This window comes from Cicer arietinum, chromosome 3, assembly GCF_000331145.2.
Source record: "Cicer arietinum cultivar CDC Frontier isolate Library 1 chromosome 3, Cicar.CDCFrontier_v2.0, whole genome shotgun sequence".
Taxonomy (NCBI): Eukaryota; Viridiplantae; Streptophyta; class Magnoliopsida; order Fabales; family Fabaceae; genus Cicer; species Cicer arietinum.
Window position 1 is genome coordinate 2,228,008 of NC_021162.2, and position 14,001 is coordinate 2,242,008.

At 26.4% G+C, this 14,001-nt stretch overlaps 2 protein-coding genes across 2 annotated transcripts in view; one reads left to right on the forward strand and one right to left on the reverse strand.

Annotated features, from left to right (window-relative positions):
* Positions 1 to 1,148: 1,148 nt before the first annotated feature.
* On the reverse strand, positions 1,149 to 5,102 carry LOC101489357 (uncharacterized). The gene is made up of 4 exons (XM_004489100.4): positions 4,944 to 5,102; positions 4,260 to 4,735; positions 2,624 to 3,224; positions 1,149 to 1,739 (listed from the first exon to the last, which is right to left on the reverse strand). Exons 1-4 carry the CDS (start codon positions 5,016 to 5,018, stop codon positions 1,281 to 1,283), a joined length of 1,611 nt encoding a protein of 536 aa, XP_004489157.1. The 5' UTR covers positions 5,019 to 5,102; the 3' UTR covers positions 1,149 to 1,280.
* A 3,520-nt stretch (positions 5,103 to 8,622) lies between these two features.
* LOC101489028 (uncharacterized) overlaps positions 8,623 to 14,001 on the forward strand; it is a 7,014-nt gene continuing 1,635 nt past the window's right edge. The window contains exons 1-4 of the mRNA XM_004489099.4: positions 8,623 to 9,081; positions 9,721 to 9,770; positions 13,422 to 13,545; positions 13,735 to 13,842. Of these exons, the coding sequence (XP_004489156.1) occupies positions 8,901 to 9,081; positions 9,721 to 9,770; positions 13,422 to 13,545; positions 13,735 to 13,842 (463 nt within the window). The 5' untranslated portion in view covers positions 8,623 to 8,900. The remainder of the gene's footprint in view (positions 9,082 to 9,720; positions 9,771 to 13,421; positions 13,546 to 13,734; positions 13,843 to 14,001) is intronic.

Consider the following 14,001-nt stretch of genomic DNA (forward strand, 5'->3'; position numbering starts at 1 on the left):
GAAATTGAGTTCCTCGAAGATAACGAAGAATCTGAAGAACTGCTGCCCAATGTACTATAGTGGGAGAGACAACAAACTGACTAACAACATGAACAACATAAGCAATGTCAGGTCTGGTAATCGTAAGATACACTAAGCTGCCAACCAAAGTACGATACAAAGTGGAATCTGGTAAAGGAACACCTTCCGAGGGAGCATATTTTACATTCAACTCAAGAGGAGTATCTGATGCTCTAGTATCAGAAAGACGAGCCTGATCAAGAATGTTGGCAATATACTTGGATTGAGAAAGAAGGTAGCCTCTAGGAGAGTAGACAATTTCAATCCCCAAGAAATAGCGAAAAGTTCCCAAGTCCTTCATCTCAAACTGTTTGGTAATTGCAATTTCAACTCATTGATTCCACTAACATCATCACCTGTAATAATCATATCATCAACATATAGAGAAAGTATAATGCGACCATGAGTGGTGGACCTTATAAACAATGCAAAATACTAAAATACCCTTACTACTAATATATAATAACATTATCTAATAACCATTTGTTGGGGAATTTAGGTAGGTGCAACAACGGACCTAATGGTTTAGAATCATAAAAGACTTTGACACCATATCACTCAAAATCTTAAAGCAATAAGTATATGAGTCTCTCTCTTGTAAATCCAAAATTATACTTATTCATAATCGATGTGAAACTTAACTCTTACACTTGAATCCAACAACTTATTTTATTCTATTTCACTTTACACCGTCAATCCAAAAATCCCCTAAAAATGTTTCCAATGAATATTGTCAAATATATATTTTTTTTAAAATACAATATAATTTTATTAATATATTTAGAAAAAATTCAAAGAAACCTATATACTTTCTTTTCTATTTTCTAATTTTCTTTATTCCCAATTGCAACACTTAATTAGTGCAACAAAAAGAAAAGATAGGTAGATATCATTAAAAAAAAGTAGATAAATTAGAAGAGCATGCAGAGGCATCATTATTGAGGAGTGACATCTCAGCCAAATTAACCCCTTACATCCCTAACAATCATTTGCAACACATTCATAAATGATATTCAAATAGCAAAATAAAAAGAATTACAAAATTCAATAACTTAAAATAGACATTTTTTATGTAAATTACAACTGAATATGTTCACCTTTATTCCATTTTTTATTCTTTATCTCTTTAATAAGTATTCACTTAATCAACCATTTTATTACATATTCATATATAAAAGTAAAATTACCCATATTTGTTCATTTGTTGTATCTCCAACATATTACACACAAAATGCAAAGAGTGAAATATTTGCCTTAGGATTATAATTTGCAGGGGCAGTAATTAAGCTAAGACCCTGCCCAAAATAAATGCAACCATCACTAATAGAGATTCCACCATAGACACCAATGCCAGTTTCATAAGACCATAGAATTTGTCCATTTTTTGTATTTATAGCATATGTTGTTCCATCTGAAGTTGGAGATGCAACAAATAGAACACCATTAGCAACACTAACTGGACCACTTATAAGAGTAGTATTGCTAGGATTGGATATTGACCATAGGATTTTACCATTCCTAGCTTCCAATGCCACCCATCCACCATTGTTTGCAATCTTATTAGATGGTATAAGAGTGAAATTTTTAGCAAAAGTATTAACAATGTTTGTGTATATATTTTGTTCATCAGTGGCTGCTCCCCATGTTCCTCCTCCTCCTAGCCCACTAGGCCCTGCTTCCTACATACATATAAATACATTATTAATTCACACACACCCTAAAATTCAATATTTCAATTTCATGCATTTGGAATCTTGTGCATTTATAAAGTGGGACATCAGTGACCGTCAGATAAAAATTAGGTGGTGAAAATATATTTTGTACTTTTTAAATATAAAATATTAAGTTTAAATTTTGTATATTAATGGAACGACCACTGATCTTTTGATGACATGTGTGTACTAGATTCTAATATCCAGCTCTCTTCCAATTAGAGGTGGGTAAAGTTTAATTTTAGAATTGTTTGAAAACTGAACCAAACCGGTTTTCAATTTGAGAAAACTGAACTGAACTAATTTTCAGTTCAAAAAATCGAACCAAACTATTTTATAAATCGATGAACCGATTTATTACTTTAAACCAAACCGAACTTAGTTTTTTTGTTCCTATAGGCCAAATTAACACAATTACCCCTAATTACTTCTAAAAAAACAAATTCGATTCTAGCTTTTTCGAATTAAAACTAGTTCGATTCGGGTTTTTCAAACTAAAAACCGATTCGGTTCAGTTTCTTCAAACTGAAAACCAATCTAGTTCGGTTGTAGTTTTAAAAAATCAATTCGAAAATAGTTTGGTTCTCAAATTTTATAATTCAGTTCAGTTTAAAAACAATTCAGTTCAGTTCAATTTTACAGTTTGATTCAATTTTTGATTTTTTTGAATACCCTACTTCCGATGCATGACATTTGTGTTGCAATTAAAACTCATGTCACTCCATATCATTAATATTATTAATTATGACTATATTTGAAAAATAATAATAGATGTATCTAGTAATTTTAAAAGAATTTATATATAAAACAACTTTTTAAAATAAAAAAATATTTAGAGACAGAGGTAGTACCACAGACCAGACGAGGCTACCATTGTCACGATCTAAGGCCCATACAAAACCACTTTTTTGAACAGCAACAACGATATCCCGTTTGGAACCATTCACATAAATAGTTAACATCATTGGTGCTTCTCCAAAATCAGCATCTGGGTTTGGACCTGGAGGACAATTTGGTGTTGATAAATTGTTACAAGCTGCAAACCACACATCATAACCTCCTAATTGGCGATACCATTTGATTTTTCCAGAATCTAAATCAAGGGCTAGGATTGAATCTGAATGGTTATCAGGATCAATACATTCATCTAGATGACTTGGTATAGTTTGATTATTTTCTTTTTCTTGGCATTGACTTATTCTCAATGGGACAGAGTATAAATTTCCAGTGGCAATATATACTAAGTTTCTTAATGGATCAATTGATGGACTACTTCCCCAAATTGCTGCCCCTGAATATTCACTTTTATTTCCATTATTATTTGGTAGCATATATGTTTGCCATATAATGGCACCTGATTTTATGTTTAGTTTTGAGAAGCTACCACGAAATGTGCAACATTTTTCTACACTTGATGATTCTTCTTGTGAAGATGTTCCAACATAGAAACCCCTGTGTGAAAATGTTATAATAGATCTTATCATAATATTTCTCCATAATAAGAGGCATATAATTAAATGTAAATGTTGAAATGTGTTTTTTTGTGTGTGACAGTTTACACATTTTATGCTTCACTACTTAAACAATATATTCTCATTCTCATGATGAAAATAATACAAATTAACTTCTAGTATGATAAGAAATTTTGATAGGTTTGTCTCACTCTCTCACACACGCATGTGTATAAATATATATAGAGATTTTTAGATTTGATCATTGGATAACAATCATTTCTCTCACTTTTTCATTATAAAATATTTTCATTTCATATATTTTCTATATATAATGACATGTAATTATTAATTAATCTATTATCTACTATATTTTCATTTCATCGATCCACATCTAAATACATTTTTAATAATTTTGTCGATAATTAATCTTTATTGAAAAATTTTAAAGACCATCATTAACGAAGTTACTTTTCTTAACCATATTTTTTATATTAATTAATGAAAATTATTGGAGTGTAAAGTAGTGATGATGTGTCAGCTACATATGAAATTGACTAAATCACGATGAGGCACCAAATATATATTATATATTGAAAATTCAAAAAGAAGATAACCTTAAGTTTTATGGATTAGCACAAAGTAAAACAACCACAAGAATAGGGTTGCATTTGTGTAAGAATACAAAAATTAAACATATTGTTTTTGTTTAGTTTCACAATTTGATATAGTTGTGTTTTATTTTGATATTCTTACATAAATATAAAATTGTCTTATCGGATGGTTTCCCTTGTCTCAACCTTTATGTAGATTTGAACCCTAATTTTTTATTTTTTTTATTTTATAGATTTTCCATATGTATTGTCATGTCATCATGATTTATGACCAAGTCAAACGTCATGCATTTACATATTAAATATTAAATAAAAAGTCAAAGGAGACATTAAAATCTTATAATTATACAAATTGGAGACTAAAATTCCAAAACAGGACCAAAATAGTTTAATATGTTTAAATTTGAATAAAAGATACTAACCCTTTGTAGTATGTTCCAGACATAGTAATAGCACCTGAAGGATGGCTATCCAATTGTGTGATCCAAAGAAGATTACCATTGGTTCTATTAAGAGCAATAACAACAGCAGGACCACATAGTCCAACAACAAGTAAATCATGACCAACTATACTTGGAGTTGCTCTTGAGAAAGTGGAATTAACATTACGAACAGAGCCAGGTGATTTTATCCTTGTTATATTTTCAATGTTTTGTTTCCACACAAGTGATCCATCACATGCTTTCACTGCATAGATATAACCATTCCAACTTGGAAAATAAATTGTTCCATTGAAAATTGTTGGTGTTGAAGTTATTTCTTTTCCTACATTAAATTTCCACTTCAAACTTAGGTGAGAAATTGTTTTTGTGCTTATCTTGTGTTCCTTGTTTGCATACCTTCTATTCAATAAGTCTCCACCATGGTTAATCCAATCTTGTGAATCTTCCTCAAACCACTAAAAAAGAGTAAGTTAATCCGAGTTACACCACAACATTTAGAAAGGAAAAAAAATGTGAATTTTTAGTCAAAAAGAAAAATAAAAAGATTGCTTTATAGTAAATTTTTAATTAAATAAATATAACATAGTTCAAGAATAATGAGAAATAATATATAGAGATTGAGAGTGAAAATGTATGCATAATACATATGAGCTTACAACTTACAAGAGCTGTAATTATGTGAAGGCAAAATATTAGCCAACAAACAATGGTGAATAATTTGTTATGAGGTGATGCCATGGTTGTGGAACTTTGATTTCACTCTTTTACTTCAAGATACCTATTTAAATTAAATTGTTAGAAGTCCAAATTTAAAGAAGACAAAATTAGATATTAAATTAGTTGTTGAACATGTATTCATTCTTTCATAGTCATTGGTATTAATTTGACAGAAATACTTTTAAATTAGTTGTTGAACATGTATTCATTCTTTCATAGTCATTGAATTATTTTTTATATTACCTATTAATATTATTATTATTATTATTATTATTATTATTATTATTATTATTATTATTATTATTATTATTATTTTAAGTTTTAGAAGATACGATAAATATCACTTTAACTAATTCACAATTTGTGAGGTCTTATATTTGAACAATATAACATCTAATCTAACAATATCGACATTTGTCAGTTAAAATAAAATTTAAAAATTATAATAATATATGGAGGTGCACAAAACTTTTGGTAAGTTAATTTCTTTTTGGCAGACTAATTTTAAAATATTTGAAGAATTTTCAAACTTCTCTTATATTGAATTGGATAAAAGTTGTGCATATATTTTCTAGATTTTTCAATAACTCAAAAAAGTATTATTATACCAATATGCACGGTATCTTAATTTATGTGTCAAACTAAACTGATTTTTCACCAGATAAGAAGTTGACTTTTTTCATTGTTTGACTTTCCACCTATTTGTTTTTCACATAATGAGATCAATCTTTGATAAGCTAAGGTTCAAAATCAAACTCATTCTAGATGCATCAAGGATAATTTAGGATTATTAGATGTGAGCTCACCCTCATTTGTAAATATTTAATTCAGTTTTTTCTAAAGAAAAAAAAAGTGAAAAACTACGTATCTTCTTTTTGATGAATTAGAATTGAGTAGGATGGCAACGGAGTGGGGTAGAGCGGATTTTCTCTCCTCCATCTCCGCACCCTATATCTGTTGGTAATAGGATTCAAATTTTTCTGTCGTATTCGCACTTCTTCATATATATAAAATAATAAATTTTAATTTATATTTATTATAATTAATATGTTAAAATAATAATTATTATATAATAATAAAATTAAAAAATATTAAAATGTTTTCTATAGTGAGATGATTATAATTTTTAATATTGAAAAAATATATAAAATTTAAAAAAGACAATATTATTACTAGCAATGCAGATTCGAATGCAGGTGCGGGGCGGATATCAACGTCCTAAACCCGCTCTTGTCATTGAGTTTTAATATTGTGAAAAATCCATACTCGCACCTGTATCCAATAAAAATGGATTTTCTTCGTCCAAATCACGACGGATTCGGATGAATACTCACCAATATAGATTATGTTAGACATCCCTAGAATTGAACTCAGTATATGATGTTTACAATGCTTGCATACACCACACAACAAATACTTGTGCTATAAATGGATTTTTTTAATTTTTCATTTAATACACTTTAATTATGATATGTACTTTTTTATTTGTCTCAAAACTCAAATTAGTCTGAAACTTCATGTGACATCTTGATTTTTTAAATTCTATTTTTTCAAATTTGATCATAAATAAATTGTGTCTATCTTTTTTAGGGAGAAAATGAAAGAAAGAAGGAGAAAATCAAAATCCTATTTTTTAAAAGGAAATGTTAACTTCTATTATCGCTCTCAACGTAAAAATTTAAATTCATTTCAACTTATTACATACAAAGAGTTAATATAATATATAAATCAAGGCTAAATTCTTAGAAACAAAGACTCTTCATTTTATTATCCAACTACAGGTTTCGTATAAAATGAACCTATGAAAAAATTGGTCATAATTTTGAATATTTTTGTAAAACCTTTTTAACAAATTTAAAACCAATGCATATTTATTTTAGAGCTTCCAACTGCATGTCACAGCTCTTCTTCGCATCCAAGTCTACTAAATTCTACTAAGTTAAGTTGAACGTTCACTTTTTTTAAAATTACGAAGACTAAAATCGTTATATTTAAAAAGTTAAAGGGCAAAAAATGCATTTTATCCCTTACTAAATATATAAATTTTTTAAATTAGTTTCTTAAATAAGAACGTTTTGAAATAAAACAAAAATTTAATTAAAATGGAATACCATCTCTTATTCCTAAATATATTTCATATAGAAAATCGTGGAGGAGTGTATAAGAAAAAGGTGACGGTGCAAATTAGTAAGGCAAAATGTAATCAGACGTAAGCCCAACTAAAGAAGTTCCATCAACTACATATTGGGAGGCATTCTTAATCAAAATGGGCCTAGGTTGTCTCAGGCTTCGACCACAACCAATCACATTCTATGTTTTGAATCTTGTAGTACTTCCTTATAAAACAACATTTGCATAGGATCCAAACACCATTGTTTTTACTTCTAGCTTAAACCAACATTTTTTTAGATTATTACTCATACTTTGCAAACTGCTGCCATTCATTGCCCGCAGGAATCACGTGATGATATTGATGAAGCTTTAAATAAGCAATTTCAAGTAAACTATTGATTTGCGGCTTGAAATTGTCAATGTCGGATAAATTAGGATCTGATTAAAGTTTCGAAATACTAAATTGTTCTGTCATTTTGTAATTTGTCGGACAATATGAGACATTTGTCAATTTGTTCTGTTAAGAGTTATGAGATGTCACGTTAAGTGTCACTCTTACTCTGTCGTGTCATATAGAGACCTTTGATTAATTAGTAAAAGTCTAAAATTGAGTTCTCATTCTACATGTGAGTTTTAAAGTTTATGGGACATTTTGCCTTTAATTTTACTTTCTCAGTCTCTAATTATAAACATTCATTGTTGTTTTACATATATTAAAAAATAGATATTTATTTTATTGTGTCAATCTTATATGTTGAGTTTCATACATATTATTTGTATATAAATAGGTTGAACTTTGAATTTTATTAATACGGGGTATTTTAATAAAGTAATTGAGTTCAAGTCGTTAATGAGCTTTAATTAATGATGAATTTTCCGGGAGAACTCGATTTCAAAATCATGATGGAATAATTTTTGGTCAGTCTTTACTTATCTTTCAACCGAACTTTAGATTACCAGAATCTCATTCTTATGAGAATCAAGGAGTTAAAACCAATAAAATAAATAAGGGGTATATTTTTAAAAAGTAATAAATGATTAATGTAAAGTAAGCATATATTAACAAAGTAATTGACCCTAAGTGATTAATGTCATTCAATTAAGAACAAATCATTTAGGATAACCCAAATGCTAATCTTGATTGAATCAATTATTTGTCAAATTTTACTTATCTAAAATTCGTACTCTGAATTATCAAAGTCCATTTTCTTTAAAAATAAAAAAGTTAAGACAAAAATAAACTTATATTTAGAGATTAATTTTTTTTTCCAAATGTACTTATAATTAATATAATAGTTATTTATGAACACTTATTTTCTAAAGAGATTTATATCTAAAGATAGAAATAGTAAGTGGATCTCACAATTCCATAATAATATCTAACAAAGGATCATATGTGGGGTCAAGTTATCAAAATTATAACATTTGTTTATGTTAAGAAAGTTTATTAATTTAATTTAATGATCTTATTTGTTTAAGTGTTTTTCGTACATAAGATCAGAATTAGAAGTAGTATTAATCTTTGAAAATGGAAATGCATTGACTTGAGAGAGTAAAAGCCATAAGGAACCACATAAAAGACAATTAAGAAGCACCACATAATATGCCGATTCCGTTTATGGCCAGCTATGTCTAGTCACACTATCATTCAAATAGTGGCAACAAACTCAAAGTAGAAGATTTCTCATACTTTCAATCTCTCCCTTTATATGATCCATTTTCCAACATATACTAATTTAGTACAACCCCTTCTTCTTCTTTTGATTCCAAATTACTTGGCAAGAAAATAAAATGAAAAAGATTTTTGTGCTATTACTATGCTTGCTTCACTTAGCATCTTTTGGATTTGTCAATGGCTCTTTGGTTGAGAAGGAAAAAATTGGGATATTTGAGCTCAAGAAAGGTGATATTTCTTTGAAAGTCACCAATTGGGGTGCATCAATTATGTCTCTTGTCATTCCTGATAAGAATGGTATGACCACTTTTATCCCTTCAAATCTTTCTCAAATGTTAGTTTAATTTATGAGCATTTATATAACTCCATTGTTTTTTTTTTCTTTATGAGTCGAGTTATGAATCTCATGAGAATCGAATACATCTTTTGATTCGATCACTTCAATCTTTCTAAACAAAAAACTAAACGAGTTGTTCTGAAATTTATCAATGTCAGATTAAATCTTAAAAATATGTAGATAAATTAAGTTTTGAACGACATACTTTATATTTCATAAAACAATCACCTCATTGCTTTTATTTTTTATGCCATATTTTTGTTAATTTGTATATATTCCATTGTTTTTTTTTTATTTTAAAAAAAGTTTAATGAATTGAGTTTTGAATCTCACGAGAATTGGAATAAATTTTATAGTTCGAACACTTCAATTCTTGTTATTTAAAAAAAAAATTAAAATGGGTTGAGCTTTAAAATTCATCAATGTCAAATTAACTTTTGTTTAAAAAACACTTAGATCATTTAATTTATTTTAAATGTAGATGAGTTAAGTTGTGAATGAGATACTTTATATCTCATAAACAATCACTTCGTTGCTTTTATTTTTTATGTCAAATATTTGTTAATTTGTGTAACTTTTTCTATGTGATTTGTGTTTAGGAAAATTGGGTGATGTTGTTCTTGGATATGATTCAGTTAAGGAATACACTGTGAGTAATCTACTTTGTACATTTTTAGAGAACATTTTCTTGCATAAATTTGTTGTATTATGTTTTGAAACTTTGTTACTTTCTCTGCTTTCTTTTCTTGTGCAAATATATCATTGTTCAAGTATTGCTTAGATTAAACAAACATGTCATAGCTATTAACATGTCGCTAGTGGACAAATTTTCTTCACATGCACTCAATCTTAGACCCTACACTCATGAAATATCCGCCCAATATTTTCTTATTTATTATTACTATTATTTTAAAATTATGTTGTGGGTTAGACTAACAAATACTGTAAAGATATTAAAGATTTTTTTTTTAATAAAAAAACATGGAATAATGAATCAATAAAAGAAAAATATATTTATATACTTTTTGAATACACGTTAAACACTTATCAACATAATAAATACATTATTTTTTTTATATAAAGTTACAACTTTTAATTCTTTAATCAATGCTTGAAAGATACTTGTTTGTACTATCCTATTATTTAATTCAACTAATTATATCAACATAAAAAAGATAACTAATAATTTATACTTTAGATGTGTATCAACATTGAACAACTTAGAAATTGCCTTGGAAACAGTAACAGTGGATGGTTGGCTATTTCAACTTTGACGGTCCTATTTGTCATGCTTGGTTGGCTACTTAGAAAAATGTAATTCTTTGGACGATTAATACGTTGACCAAAAAAAATGTAATGGTTTCTAGTTTCTACTTTTTTTTTTCTCTTGAGGAAACTTTCTAGTTTCTATTACTACTACTATCTAGATTCCAATTTCAGTTGCCCTTTTTTATCATTTTAAAGTTGAATAGAGAATATAAACTATTAGTCTAGTAAGTAAAACTTAGTTGGTTAATGTAGTAATATTAATATATTAGTCTAGTAAGTAAAACTTAGCTCATTGCTGAAGTAATATTAATACGTAAATATTTATATTTCAATTTAAAATTCATCAATTTTTTAAATTAAAAATATGTGAGTCTTACAGACTCACTTAAACCGGCTAACTCGATATTCAAATCAACTTAGTTATATTTTGATATAATTTATTTAAATTTTGATCTAATTTGAATTAATTTATTTAAAGTTAATGATATTTAATTCGGTTAGCAGATTTTATATCTTGAATCTGCAAACTCAATCCAATCGAATTTTATTTAAAATTTCTTTTGTTAATTTCATTAATTTAAGTATTTTTTTATTGATAAATGTTAATAATTAATTAGTTAGTGAGAAAGAAAAAATGTTAGTAGCAGAGATTAAACGCTTGACCTCATTCGATATCTCTCAGCCCACCAATCAAACTGCCAATATGTGATAACCAAATCCAATGCGTTCATAATTAAATTAATTTGATTCAAATTTGAAATAAAATTATAGGTTAAAAACTTAATTAAATTCAAATGAAATTGATCAATTCAAATATTAAATTTGATTTATACTGACCCAAACTAACGTGTGTACAGTCCTACAAGACTTAATTAAAAAAAATAAAATTATAAACTATTAAATTCTCTTGATCTCCAAAAAAATATGAATTTATCCAACTCTACTATAGTGTGTGTGCTACCTCTATCTTATAATTTTACTTTATAGTTTTTACATTTATTATGAAAAGTAAGTAATTTTATATTTATAAAATACATTTTTGTATATGTTCAATTCTAACCGACTAAAAAATAATTATTATATTAATAAGAGGTATATTAAAAATAATTAAAAATATATTTTATAATTTAAAATAAGATTTATGTTAATACATTTTTTTTAGATTAAATAAATTTAATCTGTATAAAATTTTAAAATTTTCTCTATAAAAAAATTATATTTCTTAGTCTTCACAATATTTAGAAAATGTTTCATAAAAAATTATATTTTTTTAATTTAAGATAAATTAAATATAAAAATTTTAAATATAATAAATCAAAAGTAAATATAATGAAAATATGAATCTTTGAATTATAAATTCATTTTTTATAAAGAAACTTTTTAAATGTTGATATCTATAAAAAAACTTATTTAAAAATATAAATTTGTGATTTATTTTAATAAGGAAAAATATGTAAGTGGTGACAACTAACTAAATATAGATATAGTTGGTGCATGTGTGTTGGATGATTGTAGGTTGCAACTGGGTAGCATCTATCCTGTAGAAAGAAAAAGGACTAGTGCGATCCCCGGGAATACTGGGGTTGCAATTATATCCATGGTGTAATAATTGGATACACCATTAATTAATATGTTTAAATAATAAGGTGGACCACCTTATAAATATTTTATTATGGAGTGATATTTAAAAATTACTCTATTTAATATTCTTTGTAAAAAGTTATTTAAAATTATAACAATGATATATGGATGGTAAATATTGTTTTTTGGACGTAGAAAATTATGGTTCTTTTTATTTTAAAATTAAGAAATTGATTTAATTGATGATCTTTTGATCAAAATGAAATAAAATAATATTAAATTTAGGGTGTTGGCATTGACATTTTTCTTCCATAATATATAAATATGTTTTAAAAGTGAACTAATTTAAATGATATCAATAAAATTACCGTATAATTTTATAAAAATAAAAAAAATCATAAACTTTTATTTTTCTAATAGTAAATTTGAGGTGATTTTTAACCACTCATTCATATTTAGCTATATGTTATCTTGGTATATTGAAACTCTTACCTCATATAATTATATAAGAGTGCAAAATGGAAAACAAACTTATACTTACAACTAACAAGAGTAGAAATAAATTAGATCAATTGGTAGGGGGTCTAAGACCTAATATATGCCAAATTCAGGATTAAATCAAACTTTTATTTTTTAAGTAGACAAGGTTTAGACTTAAAAAAAATTATTTAACTGAAATAAATAAATTACACGGCACAAAAACAACTTTTAGATTTAGCAAGTCAAACTATTTAATTTAAGTAATTATATGTGAATTACTATTATTATTATTGTGTTTTTTATGAACATTATTTTGATTTTAAATTATATATCTTGTATTAAATTATTAATTTATTAAATTATTAATTTTTGTAATTTTAGCAAATCAGTATACATTAATTTTTGACACATTCTTAAATATGTTATTATAAAAAAAGATATAGGTATTATAAAGTTAGAATCTCTAAAATATTATATCAGATGTTAAAATAGAATTTTATCTCATTTTCCTATTAAGTCCTTAATTAATCTAAAGATAAACTATATTAAATTACTTATTTGAAGAAGTTAATATGAAACATATCTTTAAACAAACTAAAAATAATATAGATTAAATTTATAAAAAAGTCATATTTAAATCTAAAAAATTTCTTTAATTTATTCAAAAATAAAATATTTCTACAATAATTACGAATCAAATTTAATCTTTTTTTATTTTTTACCAAATCACATAAAGTTCTTATAAAATTCAGCTCGATCCAATCATTTTCACTTCTAAAATATTTCACAACGAGTTTAAATGTAAAAGGTTCATGGGACATAAACGTAAATTTGGAGTACAAAAAATTTAATTACGGTATATGGTATATTAGTTTTTTAAAACGAATCCAACTTTATCAAAATTAATTATGTAAAAATATAAGACAATTCTTTTGACAACAAATGTGCTCATTTTATATTTTATATTCAGAATGACTCAACATATTTTGGAGCTACTGTTGGAAGAGTTGCTAACAGAATTGGAGGAGCTCAATTTACTCTAAATAGACATCATTACAAATTAGTTGCTAATGAAGGAAACAACACACTTCATGGTATGTTAAATGTTCACCTTATGAAAATAATTTATTTATACCATATGACATTTATAGTCTTGTATGCTTACAGCAGCTACAATAACTTTAATCACCGTTAAATATAAAGAAATATATTTTCTTTTCTAAATTTAATAGTTTTCATACATCTCATATATAATAATACTCCTTTGTTGTCCAACTAATTAGGTGGATCAAGAGGATTCAGTGATGTTATTTGGAAAGTTAAAAGGTATCAAAGAGAAGGTCCTAGTCCAACCGTTACATTTACTTACCATAGTTTTGATGGGGAAGAAGGTAAGTGTTAAGCTTCCTTAATCTTTACTACTAGAAAAAAAAAAAAATATCGATTCTAATTTATAGAGAGAAAAAAAAAAATGAAATCGGTTTCAAAAATTAGTTATTAAATTTTGAAAGAGATTTTATTTTTTCTTTACAAATATTACGAATTCCCTA

Coding starts and splice junctions, on each gene's coding strand:
- LOC101489357 (XM_004489100.4), bottom strand. CDS start 5,018: ATGGCATCACCTCATAACAAATTATTCACCATTGTTTGTTGGCTAATA. Junction 3,225..4,259: donor TCTGGAACATACTACAAAGG/GTTAGTATCTTT, acceptor ATTTTCACACAG/GGGTTTCTATGTTGGAACAT. Junction 1,740..2,623: donor GTAGCCTCGTCTGGTCTGTG/GTACTACCTCTG, acceptor ATATGTATGTAG/GAAGCAGGGCCTAGTGGGCT.